This window comes from Elephas maximus, chromosome 24 (assembly GCF_024166365.1).
Source record: "Elephas maximus indicus isolate mEleMax1 chromosome 24, mEleMax1 primary haplotype, whole genome shotgun sequence".
NCBI lineage: Eukaryota > Metazoa > Chordata > Mammalia > Proboscidea > Elephantidae > Elephas > Elephas maximus.
In genome coordinates, this window is record NC_064842.1 from 50,697,679 (window position 1) to 50,715,000 (window position 17,322).

Genomic DNA, 17,322 nt, shown 5'->3' on the forward strand with positions numbered 1-17,322 from the left:
CAAAATGTTATGTCTAGTGCCTTCAGAAAATGTCTTTTCTTTTGTTTGCTGGTTATATTTTCATTAAATTAAGTCATATGATATATAGTTATCATTCAAAGCAGTATTCTAATTTTTATAATTCAGAGCCTAAAAAATACTAGTCTATGGTTGTGGCAGCTAATAAATAAAATGCTTCCACTTTTCTGCTTATTAAATCTCAGAGGTAAACACCGATTTTTCTTTTCTTTTTATTTATTTATTATTGTACTTTAGATGAAGGTTTACAGAACAAACTAGTTTCTTATTAAACAGTACACATATTGCTTTGTGACATTGGTTAACAGCCCATGAAATGTCAACACTCTCCCTTCTCAACCTTGAGTTCCCTATTACCAGCTTTCCTGTCCCCTCCTGCCTTCTTGTCCTTGCCCCTGGGCTGGTGTGCCCCTTTCATCTCATTTTGTTTTATGGGCCTCACCAATCTTTGGCTGAAGGGTGAACCTCAGGAGTGACTTCGTTGCTGAGCTGAAAGGGTGTCAGGGGGCCCAACTCTCAAGGTTTCTCCAGTCTCTGTCCAGTCAGCAAGTCAGGTCTTTCCTTTTGAGTTAGAATTTTGTTCTACATTTTTCTCCAGTTCTACCTGGGACCCTCTATTGTGATCCCTGTCAGAGCAGTCAGTGGTGGTAGCTGGGCACCATCTAGTTGTACTGGACTCAGTCTGGTGGAGGCCATGGTAGATGTAGTCCATTAGTCCTTTGTATCTTTAGTTTTCTTCATTCTACCTTGCTCCTGAAGGGGTGATACCAGTGGAGTGTTCTAGATGGCCACTCACAGGCTTTTAAGACCCCAGATGCTACTCACCAAAGTAGAATGTAGAACATTTTCTTTATAAACCGTGTTATACAAATTGAGCTAAAAATGTTCCCTGAAACCATGACCCCCACAGCCCTCACCCCAGCAATTCAGTCCCTCGTGGAGTTTCGATGTGTCTGTGGAGCTTCCATGGCCTTGCCTTGTACAAGTTGTGCTAGCTTCCATAGTATTGTGTGCTGTTTTACCCTTCACCCAAGTTGCCACTTATCTATGGAGTAAACACCTATTTCTGCTGTTGTTCCTCTTCTCATCTGGTGCTCTAACAGTGTGTGACATCAAATCTTTGGGGGCCTCAGCCAATCTCAACCTACAGTATGGTGGTACTCCTGACTAAGGCTGACAGAGTTCATTGTATTTTTAGGAAAGTTAGCTCAGTGACATTGGCCACACTCTGAGCAGAAAACATCATTGTGAATGCAGTGTAATTAACAGATATATATCCAGAATCCATTCACAATTTTATTGTTTCATTTTCTTCTCAACTGACTACTAAAAAACTGTCAGGGAAGTATTTTGAATACTGTGTTTTTACACAAATGACAGGTACCTTCTGTGTTTCTTTGCTGGTTGTGCCCCTCCTCCCCACGAGGCACTCTTATAAGCGTTGCCATGCCAATCCTCTTCCACATGTTACTATAAAAAAATTAGCATAGTGTGCTTATGAAAATACCTCTGGGGGGAGGGCACGGCCGGCACGTTATTTGCATAAAATATGGCAGTTTATTAAGAGGGTGCACATGTGCTTCATTCAACAATTTTTTTTTTATCGTGCTTATGATTCCCAAAGCATTTATCATATTTATTATCTTATTCAATTTTTACAATAATCAGGAGGGAGATATTTTTAGCTCTGCTTTACAGAAGAAAAAAGCAACCTCAAAAAGATTAAATTATTTCACATTGCTACCTAAAAAGTAAGTAGCAGAGCTGGGGATTGGTCTCAAAAAATCCTTTGCTCTATTTTTAACACCACCATGATTTCTCTGATTACTGACCATTTGAGTGTAGTAACCCAGATGCGAAGGGTAAAACTCCTCCACGGCACATATAATTCCGGTTCTATAGGACCTCATAATCTGTTTGGGAAATTTATAATACTTATTAAAGAAGTTAATGCACAAGAGAGTGCAGAAATGTTATTTTGAACTGTAACCTTAATAAAGTAACCTTTTTAGCCTCAGTTTCCTCATCTGTTAAATGAGGATAAGACTCTCCTCACAGTGTTTTGCTAAATATATGAGATACAGTATATAAAGTGCCAAAAATAGCAGCAATCCCAATTAGCTTTCCAGTAACTCTTAGCAATTTAGAGTAAAAAACTGTATGGGAAAGGTGGGACCTTAAAGATAAAATAGAATTTATATATGAAAGAAGAACTTAATTATTGGGTTGAGAGGGGGTAAGACCTGCAGTAGGAGTCTGGAATAACCGTGGCATGCTCAGCAGAAATAAGGAACCAGATTGACTGTGATGGAGTCCAAAGTGGTCAGCTGAGACTTTATTATATAAGAAAGGCAAATACTGTGATGCAAGGGGTTTTCTTCTTTTTTCTTTCTTTCTTTATTTTGGCCTTCCTTCCTTCTTCCCTCCATCCTTCCTTTCCTCCCTCCCTCTCTCCCTCCATCCTTTCCCCTGCCCCCTTTCTTCTTTCCCATAGTTATTATCTGTGGAGTCTTGAAATTTTTATTTGAAATTGGCCAGTAAATACCACTAGCGTGCCAGTCAAATCTATTCACTAACAAATAAATCATCTTCCACCCTGAAAGCATTGTGTTGTTGTTGTGTGTCATCAAGGCGCTTCTGACTCATAGCAATCCTATAGGACAGAGTAGAATTGCCGCATAGGGCTTCCTAGGCTGTAATATTTAAGGGAGCAGATCTCCAGGTCTTTCCTCCCATGGAATTACTGATAGATTCGAACCTTCAGCCTTTCATTTAGCAGGCAAGCACTTAATCATTGTACTACCAGGACTCCTTCTCCTTATTATTAAATAAGGATAATAATACTCATCAGTTTTATTTTAGGGAATTATTATGATAATCACATTAAATGTGCATAAGACAAGACTGAAAACTGAAAAGAGACATAAAATATATAATAGTTTTATTATGATTGTATGATTGCTATGACATTTTCACAGTGGCTACTTTTTATTCTGAATTTTTAGTTGATAGTCACTCTCAAGAGAAATAATTAAAGAATAAATAATGTTTTAACATGAGAACATTTTGGATTGACCTAGCATAAGAAAAGGCTGTTTTATCTTTAGTTAGTAGTCTTTGGCCCTGGATGTGTCTGATTTGACCATCTGCCCAACTGCGATATAGTTACTGAGACAAGACATCATTAACTGTCCATTGTTAAGCTTCTGTGATAAGGATGTTTGAACTGTGCCTTCCAACAGGATCAGATGAAGCCATCAAACATTATTTATGTAGAGCTCGTACCCAGATAAGACATTCAGAGATGCATGTCATGAAAGTTCAAGTAGTTTAACTTGAATGCTTGAAGAAAAAAAAATTAAAAAAAACAGAGACATGGCTGTACTTTATTCCTTTGAAAGTTGCTTAGATTGAAAATGACTATTCAGAAAAAAAAAGTTAAAATATTCTCTGAGCTATATTTTAAAAATTAAAGAATTGAATTATTTTAGTTTATAAAAGTTTTATTCACAACTTCACCAACTCTAGAGAAGTTTTTTTATCTCCTCCTAAGAATAATTTTAAACATCTTCCCCTTTGGAAAGTTTAAAACAAACAAACAGCTGTTTAAACTGTTACATATTCTGTGACCACTTCATTTCACTATATTGGTCAGAGAACTTGAAATTTTTTAAATATCTGCTGATCAATAAATTAATTTACTGCGTACTACTTATGCACTCAGCATCATGGTAAGTTCTTTGACAGACACAATAGAAGTAAAAATGTTGCACTTTTCCTCAAGAAAGTTAAAATAAAATAAATATAAAATAAAAACAAAAGTTAAAAGAAAGCAGGGAAAAGTCACATATGTATAATATTATCTGCTATTCTGTGTAAAACTGATATAAATATAAATTACCATAGAAATTTTGAATAGTCATAAGAAAGACTTCATGGGGGAGATGGGACCCAGATTCAAGTTGAACTTGGAAAGATCTAGTAAATGGAGGTGAAAAGTATCATCGTGTGGAAACAGTACGAGAACATGCTCAGAAGAAAAAATTGAAGGTGTGTTTTGGGGAGCAGTAAAAAGAAACTGCGGAGTCTTGGATGGCACAAGCAGTAAAGTGCTTGACTACTAACCAAAAGATTGCCAATTTGAACTCACCCATAGGCACCTTGGAAGAAAGGCCTGGTGATCTATTTCTGAAAGGTCATAGCCTTGAAAACTCAACAGAGCATTTCAACTCTGCCACAAATGCAGTTGCCATGAATCAGAATGAATTCTATGCCATTTATTTCTTTATTTGTTTTAGAAAGAAATTAGCCTCAGACTTATGTATATACTGGTGAAGACTAGGTGGTATATTTACAAAAACCTTTTGTGTCAAATTATGGAAAGCTTTGAATTCCAGAGAGAAATTTTTTTACTTAATTTTCATAATGATAGAATATATTTAATCCTTTTGGTCAAAGCAATAAAATTATTTAAGTAGTGTTCTTAAAAAAGTACTTTGACAACTCATATAGATAGATGGAAAGAAAAGGAATTAGAAGCAGGGATATCACTGTGGTTTTGCTAATAAAATTCTGGAACTAGGGAGATACTGATAAGGAGAGAACAAACGGAGCGGACAGATGTGAAAGGCCTGCAAGTTATCAGGGAGATGTGATAATGGATTTGATATAAGGGAGTAAAATAGTGGTTCCAGTAAAAAACACAGCAAACCAAAACAAAACTTTACTGAGCTGTGATTGTGTGGCTTTTGTAAACCATACACTAATTTGGGAGAAAAGGTGATAAGCTGCTTTCCAGGCAAGTACAGTGGGATGTGATGACAACATACGTGCTTGTGAAAGCCCAGCAGGAAGTTGGACATGTGCAGATGGAATTTCAGGAGAGAGGTCCAAGTTTGGGATGCATAAGTCAGTAACAGTGGGGTAATAGTCACACACAGCTGTGGTGAGTTCTTCCACAAGGATCAGAGGGCAAATCTTAGCTCTTGAGAATGTCTGCAATTACTGTGTGCCACAGTATTAATAACAAAAGCATAGCTAGAATAAAGGAACCAGAAAGTTTTTATGATTCAATAACCCAAGATACGGGTGTGAAATCTAAAGATAGGAAATTACTTGTAGTGATACAGAAATTTTCATAACAGCCTCTGATTCATTGCTAATCGTGTTTCTCTAATTCCATGTAAATCATTATAAAACACTACTCTCTGGTGTGCGTTATACGTGACATTTTATTCATCTTTTGACATTGATTTGAATTGAATTTAAATGTTACCTCATCACCATTGTTATTTCATAACTTCCTTCATGAAAGTAGAATGTTCCAATCTACCATTGAATAAACAATACATATAGGGCCATGTTTCTTTTTTCAAAACTTTTGGGGACAGGTATGTTCTGGAATTCAGAATCTCTTAGACTTTAAAATTAATACATTGTCTATACTGTATGTTATATAATACTCCCAGTGAGATCTTAGAACCTAATAGTAGTGTTTCTTTAGCAGAATGTATCCATACTTGCATGGAGTGGGATGTATAAAGAATAAAAAGATTTCCACATCATTTTAAGACCGATTTCTCTACTAAATGAGTTCAGTTCAGGTTTACCACTGACTTAATGAAAAAGCTTATGGATTTTGAATTTTTTTTTTTTTTTTGTATTGTTTTGGAAGGAATTGCAGACACGTTATAATTGCAGAAAGGGATAAACAGAAAAAAAAAGTAAAGCAGCAGGACAGAGGGTTATAGGTTGTGCAGGAATGGATAGTGGTGGGTCTGCTTTAGAGAGGATGGTCAACAAAGACCTTGAACTAAACATTAAGAATGAGGAAGCTTCATAATTGCAAAAGGGAATAGCAAATGTAGAGGCACTGAGGTGAGAATGAGCTTGGCCTGTTTGAGGAACAGCAAGAAGATCTGTGTGGCTGAAGTAGAATAACAAGACGAAACCTGACAGGACATTGATTAGGAGTTGTGGTCAAGACAGGGAGCAGGATCCAGACTGTCATGGAGCCTTGTCAACCACATTTTTGTTTTCAATATAATGAGAAGCCTTAGGAAACCTTTCAGCTGGTGTTGGTATGCCCTGACTTATATTTAAAAAAATCCATTCTGTCTATGGGGTATCCAAAACACCATAGAGCAACAGAGTTCGAGGAGCCCTGCTGGCACAGTGATTAAAGCACTTGGCTGCAAACCAGAAAGAAGGTTGGGAGTTTGAACTCACCAGCCAGTCTGCAGGAGAAAGATGTGGCAGTGTGCTTCTGTAAAGAAACCCTATGGGACAGTTCTACTCTGTTGTATAGGGTTGCTATGAATTAGAATCGACTCGATGGCAATGAGTTTGGTTTGCTTTTCATTGTGGCGATCTAGCAGAGAGTTTATGGCAGCTTGCACCAGTGTGGTCATGGGGGACAAGTGGGTAAGTGACCAGTATACATATGATGGTATGTGATGACAGAACCTACAGCACTTGATTTTTCAGATAATGAATGAGAGGGAAAACAGGCCAACAAGAATAATGTTAGGTATGTATGTTAGTTGCTGTCAGGTTGACTCTGACTCATGATGGCCTTATGTATAACAGAAGAAAACTTCGTCTGGTCCTGTGCCATCTTCATGACGATTGTATGTTTGAGTCCACTGCTGAGATAGTTCTTTACCAATCATGTTTTGAATACCTTCCAACCTAGGGGGCTCATGTTCCAGTACTATGTCAAACAATATTCTGTTGTGATCCATAGGTTTCCATTGGCTAATTTTTGGAAGCAGATTGCCAAGGTTTTCTTCCTAGTCTGTCTTAATCTGGAAGCTTTGCTGAAACCCGTCCCACATGGGTGACCCTGCTGGTATTTGAAATGTTGGTGACATAGCCTCTAGCATCATAGTGACACACAAGCCACCACAGTATGACAAACTGATAGGTAGTGGAACAAGGATGGTACTAAAGCCTTTTTGCTTGAAAACAATAGGTAGCAGTATCATTTACTAAGAGAAAAACCAAGAAAATTGCAAGTATAGTAAATGAGAGTCGAAAACCAAGAGTTCCTTATGGAAACTCTCACATTCATATATGGAGCCTTGGTGGTACAGTGCTTAAGCACTTGGCTGCTATCTGAAAGGTCAGCAGTTTGAACCTGTCAGCCGCTCTATGGGAGAAAGATGTGCAGTCTGCTTCCATAAAGATTATAGCCTTGAAAAATCTATGTGGCACTGTTTCTCTGTCCTGTAAGATCACTATGAGTCAGAATCAACTCAATGGCAATGGGTTTTTTTTTTTTTCTTTTTTTAAACATTCTTATAATTATTAAATGCAGTTATAGCCATGGGATTAGATATGATAGTGGCTACCATTGATTGGGAAACCCTGGTGGTATAGTGGTTAAGTGCTACAGCTATTAACCAAGAGGTTGGCAGTTCGAATCCATCAGGCACTTCTTGGAAACTCTACGGGGTAGTTCTACTCTGTCCTATAGAGTCGCTATGAGTCGGAATCAACTCGACGGCAGTGGGTTTGGTTTTTTGGTTTACCATTGATTGAGCTATTACTATGTGCTGTGCCTTATCTAAATTTTTTACATTTCTTAACTCATTGGGTCCTCACAATAACCCTACAAGCTACCGTGTTTTTATTCAGGAGCCAAGACAGAAGAGGGCAAATAATCTGACCAAGGTTGCTCACTTAATAAGCAGCAGAATGGGATTTGGACCCAAGCAGTCTGCTCCAGGGCCTTGCTTCTTAGACAGTATAGTCTACTGACCCTATATCATGGTGTTTCTAAGATATCATGCATCGTTATCTTAGTATTTAGAATAAATGCTTGATAATAAAAAAAAAATTATTTAAAGCAAAATTAAATGAAGAGGAAGGAAAGGGAAATGTTAGAAAACATTTTCTTCCCCATTCATAGACTGTTTATATTGTCAGAAAGAAAGAGTTCAGTTTCTTCTATTTCTTTCACGGATTATACATCTGAGTCAACAGTTTTCAGTTTTCCACTCTTTAGAATTAAGATGGACTTTATAAAAGATGTCTGAGTTTTGAAATGGAAAATGACATTCGATTTGTGTATATTACAGAGCTCTTTTTGTGTTGTCTTGTCTTATTCAACTATAAGCTTTTTTTGTCATCAACTTCTACAGAATGTCAGATACATAAGAGGCATTTGGTTAATGTTTTTATCTTAATATTTTAAATAAATGAATGAGAATAATCATGGCTTTATTGAAATGATCTTTGCGACATTTTTCTATTAATTGATTGTGTTGTTTTTTAAATGCTTTCAGATTGGGTTGAATTTAGTCCATATGAGATTGGCATGGCTAAATATGGTACTTTTATGGCCCCTGACTTATTTGGAAGCAAATTTTTTATGGGAACAGTTGTGAAGAAATATGAAGAAAATCCCTTGCATTTTTTAATGGGTAAGTGATCAAAGTCTATTATGGCTAATTTGTTTAAGTCCTGGTGAATACTAAATTATCTTCTGTTTTTGCTTTATTTTAGGTGTCTGGGGAAGTGCTTTTTCTATATTATTCAACAGAGTCTTGGGTGTTTCTGCTTCACAAAGTAAAGGTTCCACAATGGAGGAAGAATTAGGTATTGTAAAAACATGTTTACAAAGCTATATGATAAATATCATTAGCGTGTATCTATCTATCTAGAGAGACTGTGAGAGAGAAATTAAATCATCACAAAGATTGTAATTATTCTAAAGTTGTTAATAATTTGGTTGAATTAACCTAAATAGTTTCTAAAAATCATATGTAAATTGCTTAAGTATTGGTCTCACATTGAGATTGTGCAATTCATAAAAAGTATTCATCACTAAGAATAATTGTCACTAGGACATCTCCATTCCTTTTCCTCACTATACACGGAAGTATACCATTTTTGTTAGTGATTTCTCCTTTAATCAACTAAGGAAAACTTTTTAAACATTACCTTCATCAATGATTGAACACAATATAATATTTAAATTCATGCTTTTCACAGTTTATTTTTTCCTTTAAATACCAACTCAGGAGAATTCTGTTAGTTTCTTGTAGCTACTAGTTTATAAGAAAAAGAAGAAAAAAAATCTTTCATATAACCTCTAGTAAAGCATAACGAATGAATTCATTTCTGTAAGTCTAACTTAATGGCCCATAATGAATTTAAAAATTAAAGAAATTAAGTATAAATGCATATACATTAAGTTACTAATTTATAACTTAATACCAGTATTTCAGAATTTAAAAGGTCTGGTGGTTTTCATTTTTGATAAGAATAATGCCAGAGAAACATATTTTCTTTGATGAATAAAATTGACTTAAAGCAAGTAAAACAAAATATACATTCAGGCCTACTCACCTGTCATTGTAGTGGGTGGCACACATGGAGTAATAGATCCATAGCGTGTCAGCAGGGGGCCCCCCACCCTACGGGACTCCAGGTAACCACCCCCCTCCTGGCAGGAAGTACCTAGACACTCACATCTGGTTACCAGAGGAGTACACTCTCCCTTCCTCCACCTTCCTGATCATTGGCAGCAGGAGCCCTCATACCCCTGCCACGCCACTTGCTCTAGGATCACAGTATGATTCCCGCTTTACCCCCAATGCAGCCCCATCCACTGCCCCCCCTGCCAACCCGATGAACAGCAGAGGGTGTGCCCCATGTTCCCTCTCACCCACCACAAGACATACCTGCCATCCCATGAGTGCCAGAGAGCATGCTCCCATGCACCCATTCACCCAACACACACCCCTGCCCGCTGACCCAGTGAGCATCTGAGAGTGAGCTTCTGCACCCCCATTCACATACCACTCACCCCTGCCCGCTGCCTTGCCCACTGAGCAAGTACCATTGCCTGCTTGTATGCCTCTGGATCAATGACAGGCAGCAGCCAATGCCTGCACAGCCCATCCTCAGCTGCCCCACATGACTAGTGAACAGAGACCAGTGCTCACGCTGCCAGCCACTGCCTTGCCCACCCAGAGACAGGTGGTGAGTCCTCCTGTGCTGCCAGACTAAAGACTAGCTGATCACACCTGTCATATCCACCCTGATATATCAAAACAAAACAAAACAAAACAAAAAAATCAGGACAAAGCAAATAAACATACAATCAGGCAATAAAAAAAATAACACCATAATGCCTCAGAGACAGTAGAAAATATCAAATCATATAAAGAAGAAAGACAAGATGACTCAAGCAAGTGACCAAAATAAGATGGCAGAAAAATCTTCCTGAGAAAGAAATGGTAATGGAACTACCTGATAAGGAATTCAAAACATTTATATATGAAATCCTCAAAGAGATCAAGGAAAACACAGACAAAGCCAAGCAAAACAGAGAAAACTCTAGAGGAATTCAGTAAAATAATATAAAAACAAAATGACAAAATAAATAGACTATTAGAAACTTTACAGAAACAGCAACTAGAAATCCAGAAGATTAACAATAAAATATCAGAAAGAAATAACTCAATGGAAGGACATAGAAGTAGAATTGAATCAATGGAAGAAAGAATCAGTGGAATAGAGGACAAATCCCTTGATACTAATTTGGTTGAGGAACAATCAGAAAAAGTCATGAAGAAAACCTAAGAATTATGTGGGAGACTATTGAGAGGAAGAATTTACTTGTGACTGGAATTCCAGAACAGGGGGAGACAAAAATTGAACAGCAGAGATAATTTTTGAAGATTTGTTGGCAGAGAACTTCCCTAATATCATGAAAGATGAGGTGGTTTCCATCCAAGAAGCTCAAGAAACCCCATATAGGAAAGACCCCAAAAGAAAATCACCAAGACATATTATAATCAAACTTCCCAAAACCAAAGACAAAGAACAAATTCTGAGAGCAGCTTGGGCAAAATGAAAATATCACATACAAAGAGACATCAATAAGACTAAGCTCTGATTTCTATTCAGAAACCATGCAGACAAGAAGGTAAAGGGATGATATATATAAAACTCTGAAAGAAAAGAATTGCCAACCAAGAATTATATATCCAGCAAAATTGTCTCTCAAATATGTGGTGGAACTAGGACATTTGCAGATAAACAGTAATTAAGGGAATTTGTAAAAAGCAAACCAACCGTACAAGAAATATCAAAGGGAGTCCTTCAGATGGAGAACCAAGGACATCAGACAACATCCTGAGATTAAGACACATGACAGCATCACCCAGATACCAACCCAGATGAAGAACTCTCGAAAGTAAAATAAAGGAACAAAACTGAAAACACGGGACCAGAAATGTCTCTTTAACAAATGGTGCTGGCAAAACTGGATATCCGTTTGCAGAAAAATGAAATAGGATACATACTTCATACCAAACATAAAAACTGTCTTAAAGTGGATCAAAGACCTAAATGTTAAGCCTAAAACTATAAAGTTCATGGAAGAAAACATAAAGATAAAGCTAGGGGCTCTAATTCATGGCATAAATACACTATCAAACATAACTAAAAATACACAAACAACAGAAGATAAATTAGATAACTGGGATCTCCTGAAAAATAAATACTTAGGCTCATCAAAAGACTTCACTTCAAGAGTAAAAAGAGAACCTATAGACCGGGAAAATTTTTTTGGCAATGACATATCTGACAAAGATCTAATCTCTAAAATTTATAGAAAACTTCAATGCCTCAACAACAGAAAGACAAACAATCCAATGAAAAATGGGCAAAGAATCTGAACAGACACTTTACCAAGAACACATTCAAGCAGCTAACAAACACATGAAAGATGCTCTCAATTTTTAGCCGTTAGAGAAATGAAATCAAAACTACAATGAGATACCACCTTACTCTGGCAAAAATGGCACTGATGAAAAAAACAGAAAACAACAAATACTGGAAGATTGTAGGGAGATTAGAACTCTTACACACTTCCGATGGGATTATGATATGGTACAACCACTATGGAAAATGGTGTGGTGGTTCCTTAAAAAGCTAGAAATAGAAATACTGTACAATCCAGCAGTCCCACTCTTAGGTATATATATCTTAGAGAAATAACAACTGTGACGCAAATAGACATATGCACACTCACGTTCGTTGCAGCATCATTCACAATAGCAAAAAGGTAGAAACGACCTAAGTGTTCCTCAGCAGATGAATGGATAAACAAATTGTGGTACATGCATACAATGGAATGCTACGGAATGATGAAGAACAATTATGAATCCATGAAACATCTCACAACATGGATAAATCTGGAGGACATTATGCTGAGTGAAATAAGTCAATCACAAAAGGACAAATATTGTGTGAGACCACTATTATAAAAAGTCAAGAATAGGTTTACACACAGAAAGAAACATTCTTTGTTGGTTACCAGGAATGGATCTGGAGGGAGGGAAAATCGCAAACTAGATAGTAGACATGTGTTAACTCTGGTGAAGGGAAAGGCAATACACAATATGAGGGAAGTCAGTGCAACATGACCAATGCAAAGGAAGACACTGAGAGGTATGCAAGAATAAATGGCAACTAATACGGAAACCCTGGTGGCTTAGTGGTTAAGTGCTATGGCTGCTAACCAAAGGGTCAGCAGTTTGAATCTGCCAGGAACTCCTTGGAAACTCTATGGGGCAGTTCTAGTCTGTCCTATAGGGTCGCTATGAGTCAGAATCAACTCAACGGCAGTGGGTTCGGTTTTTGGATGGTAAATACAGAAACGCTGGTGGCATAGTGGTTAAGAGGTATGGCTGCTAACCAAAATGTCGGCAGTTGGAATCCACCAGACACTCCTTGGAAATTCTATGGGGTAGTTCTACTCTGTCCTATAGGGTTGACATGAGTCGTAATGAACTCTACAGTAATGGGGTTTTTTTGGTTTTATGGTAAATACTGGAGCCCTGGTGGCACAGTGGTTGAGCGCTTGGCTGCAAACCAAAGGTCGGCAGTTCAAATCCACCAGCCATTCCTGGGGAACCCAATGGGACAGTTCTGCTCTCTCCGATAGAGTTGCTATGAGTCAGAATCAACTTGACAGCAATGGGTATGGTAAATACTATAACATATGTAATCATACAACAACAGTAATTAGAAATAATTTGTGATTGGATACATAGCTAGATATGTATGCTAAATAAGTGTGGGAGGTTATAAACAAGAGTACACCCGTGTGTATATACAGGTATATAAAAAAAAACAAACTAGTATATTTTTTTTTTTTTTTAGTATAGCTGTGGATATTTCTACATACATATTTGTATGTGCTACATGCATACTCACATATATAATAGAGCACATACAGGACACAGTTATGGAAACTTCTTAGACATAACCAAACATCTTGAGGGACTGAGTTACTGGGCTTGAAGGCTAAGGGCCATGGAGTTGGGGGTCACCTAGGTCTATTGGCATAACATAGTTAACAAAGATAATGTTCTACATCCTAGTTTGGTGGGTAGCGACTGGGGTCCTAAAACCTTGTGAGCAGTCATCTAAAAAAAAAATCTGGGATACAACTATTGGTCTCTTTCCATCTGGAGCAAAGGAGAGTGAAAAAAAAAACTGAAGACTCAAGGAAGCAATTAGCACAAGGATTAATGACCCACAGGAACCACTGCCACCTGTAGCCCGAGATTAAAAGAGCTAGATGGTGCCCAGCTACCACTGACCAGGAACACATTAGAATGGGAGAAAAATGTAGAACAAAATGAAAATTCATTAAAAAGACCAGATTTACTGGTCTGGTAGAGACTTGAGGAAAACCTGAGACAACTGCCCTAAGACATTCTCTGATTTGGAACTGAAGTCACTTCTGGAGGTCACCTTCCAGCCAAATGATAGACTAACCTCTGAAATAAACCGTAACACCCACGAGGAATGTACCCCTGAGAACAATGAACTACAGGAAACCAAAAGGGCAACATTTGCCCAAAAGCAAAGATATGAAGGCAGAGGGGAGGGAAACCTGACTAATGGAAACAAGGAACCCAGGGCGGAAATGGAGAAAGTGCTGACACATTGTGGGGATTGCAACCAATGTCACGGAACAATTTGTGTATGGAAAACTAACTTGCTGTGTGAACTTTCACCTAAAGCACAATAAAATGTTCAAAAACATATATATATACTCAGTATCCCTCACCACCCCGCCCCCCCCAAGATTGCTGTCTGTATTCTAACCAACACTGACTTTTGTTATGGCTGTTTTGACTGGTAGTGGGGAGAATCAGTGGAATATTAAATCTGAATTTAAGGCCAGCCCAGCAGGGTGAAGGGTACTGCTATCAGCACAGCTGGCTATTATCTCTTCTCTGACCTTGAAGTACCACTGGTCTTTTTGAGAACAGAGAAGTTTATAGAGGAGCATAAATGACAATGACGAATTCATTTGAAGAAAGCTTGCATGTAAAAGCTTTCCATGGGGTTTTTTGACCAGCTGTCTTTGGTTATCCCAGGCAATAGCAGTTGATTTAATTAAGCTTTATAAGCAAAAAAAGAATACAAATGTAGCATTAGTTAGAATGCTGTAAATTGGCTCATAAGTAGTGCTGTCGTTGCTCCTGCAAGAATTGATTTTAGTTATTTGGTATTTTATATTTATATTAAGTACAGTAAACTTCCACTGCCCTTGATATTTTCTTCAAGAGTACCATTTGTTTGAATAGCTCTTAATAAGTAATGGAAAAGTGATCTTATTTCATTAGAGCCAAAGATTTATAATAATTTTTTTTTTTAAAGCACTTTGTGCTTGTACTGCTCCTGTCCTCTGAGCATCCCTGAGTTAGTAAGCAGCCGAGGTTGCCTGAACCCCTCAGCCTGTTATGACCTAGAATACTGACTACATTCTCTAAAAGGAAACTACCCGGCAACGTGTATAAAGCTGAAATGATCTTACCTGGTTTATTTTAATGAACATTATGCCCCAGCTGATTGCTCTGTTCGCAACTCTAATTCTGTGGCAATGAATAGTTCTTCTCTAAATTATGTGAGAATTGTGGGGGGGAGGACGGGGGGGAGAGTAGAGGCACCACATGGTATGTGGCCATTTCTCTGTTGAATAATCACAACAAACCTAGGGTGGGTTATGTTTTCCCCCTAAGGCAGGAAGAGAATAGGACTGAAATAACACATCTGAAAAAGAGTTAGGCGGTGGCTAAAGGCCAAGGAAAAGGAGGATGTTTTCTTTGTTGTGAGATGTCTCCTTCTAGGGCAGTGGTTTGTCAGCTTGTTTACTTACCCTTTGTACGTGTCAGACAGAGTGAATACTGTGTGCTTGAGATCCGCTAACTAGCAGGATGAATGTTGCCTCAGATTAAGTAAGGTTTCTGGAAAGGAAACCAGGGAGGTGGCAAAGGTGAATCTGCGGACTCCTGGTGACTCTTTCATCCATTGGCTGATTGAAGTCCTACCTCTTAAAGGGAGTTTTAGAAGTGGTTGTGGTTTGTTTTCTCCCTTCTAAGGAAAAATCTTAAGGTAAATTGGACCACTGTCAGGTGACTCTAAATAAAAGTCTTTACTTCCTTCAGCAGTTTCGAATGTGAGAAATTTATGCTTTTGAATAGATGGACTGGTACATTATACGAAAAACAAAACAAACCTGTTGCTATCGAGTTGATTCTGACTCATAGCAACACCATCGGACTGAGTAGAACTGCCCCACAGAGTTTCCAAGGAGCAGATGGTGGATTTGAACTGCCAGCCTTTTGGTTAGCAGCCAAGTTCTTAACCACCGAACCACCAGGGCTCCATACTAGAGAAATGGAAAACATAAAAGCTTGGAACATCTAGCTATTCGTATTATTTAAAAAACTTGGAGGAATCAGTGAAACTTATAAAGAAGACAATACTTTGGTGAAACATCTTCTTAAATTAAAGTATCAAATGTGACCAAATGAGGAAGTATTTAAGGGAAGAACATTTCTTCCTTCCAAAATACATCTAGGACCAGAAGCACACCTAATTATATGACACCTGGAGTGGGTCAGCTCTTATCTTCCTCTAAACAACCAAAGTCCTTTCTGTAATAATTATGAAATGGGTAATAGTAACACTGGTCAAGAAACATTTTCTTTCATTGAATTTCATTTATATAATCATGCAGGTAAAAATAAATCGAAAGATACAAAATAAATGTTACTCTACTGCCTCAAGCGTTTGTTAACGTTTCCATTACTCAATCATTTGTGCACTTGCCGTTTATGTAGGTGTAATAAATAAACATGCTCAGAGTGGCATAAAACCAAAAAAACCAAACCCGTTGCCGTCGAGTCCGACTCATAGCAACCCTACAGGACAGAGTAAAACTGCCCCATATAGCTTCTAAGGAGCACCTGGCGGATTCGAACTTCTGAGCTTCTGGTTAGCAGCTGTAACTTCTAACTGCTGCGCCACCAGGGTTTCCCACAGCGGTATAGGGAGACCAAAAGTTATGACTATATTCCTCTGAGTTGAAAGCCCCAAAATATTGTCTTATCGCTGTTGAAAATAATCAGAACACAAAGACATTAAAATACAAGGTTTATTTCAAGCAGTTCATCTGTATGCGTGAAAGGAGGTCATTTTGTTTCTAAAAACAAGTTGCTTATAGTAGGCTAGTTACAGTTGCTAAAAAAACCTCTGAATTAAAAGTTTATTAAAAATAAACAATAGCACAATGTTTGATTGCTCTATGATTTCATAAACAATTTGCTCAGTTTGCAGTGAGCATCTCCCTGCATGAAGAAAAAACGCTCCTGAGAACTGGAGATTTTACAGAAGCTTAAATACAGGTTTTAAGTTTCCATGGTGACAAAGTATGTAATAGTTACCGAGTTAGCATTAAAAAAGTAACTTCTGAAAATGTGGCCTTTTACCTATTTGTAGCTATGAGACCTCTTGAAATTAAAATAAGGAAGCACAGTCTTTTTTTTAAATCATGAGGTAATGAGTTTGTTTTTGACCACACTTTATAAGCCAGGAAGCCCTGGCGGCGTAGTGGCTAAGAGTTTGGCTGCTAAGGAAAACGTCAGCAGTTCGAATCCACCAGGCGCTCCTTGGAAACCCTATGGGGCAGTTCTACTCTGTCCTATAGGGTAAGTATGAGTTGGAATCAACTTGACGGCAGTGGGTTTTGTTTTGTTTTGGTTTTTTTGAGCCAGAATAGGCAAATTGACAAAGTTGTTGAGTAGCAAGCATTTTAGCATTTCCTGGTTTAAGAAAAAAAAACGTAGTTTTTCCATTTGGGTCTGGCTTTTACTCTTAATATTCGGCTCGTGGGTAAGAGAAACTTCTTGAACTCCAAGTAAAATAACTGTTTAAAAAAATTTTTTTTTCCGACAACTGATACTTGTAAATTTGAAGTCAATTTCT

General features: G+C 37.7%; 1 protein-coding gene across 2 annotated transcripts in view; it reads left to right on the top strand.

Moving 5' to 3' along the window:
- PLA2G4A (phospholipase A2 group IVA) overlaps window positions 1-17,322 on the top strand; it is a 166,091-nt gene that overhangs the window by 114,850 nt on the left and 33,919 nt on the right. For both annotated transcript variants that reach the window (XM_049868059.1, XM_049868060.1), the window contains exons 11-12: window positions 8,307-8,444; window positions 8,527-8,619. In XM_049868059.1, the coding sequence (XP_049724016.1) occupies window positions 8,307-8,444; window positions 8,527-8,619 (231 nt within the window). The remainder of the gene's footprint in view (window positions 1-8,306; window positions 8,445-8,526; window positions 8,620-17,322) is intronic.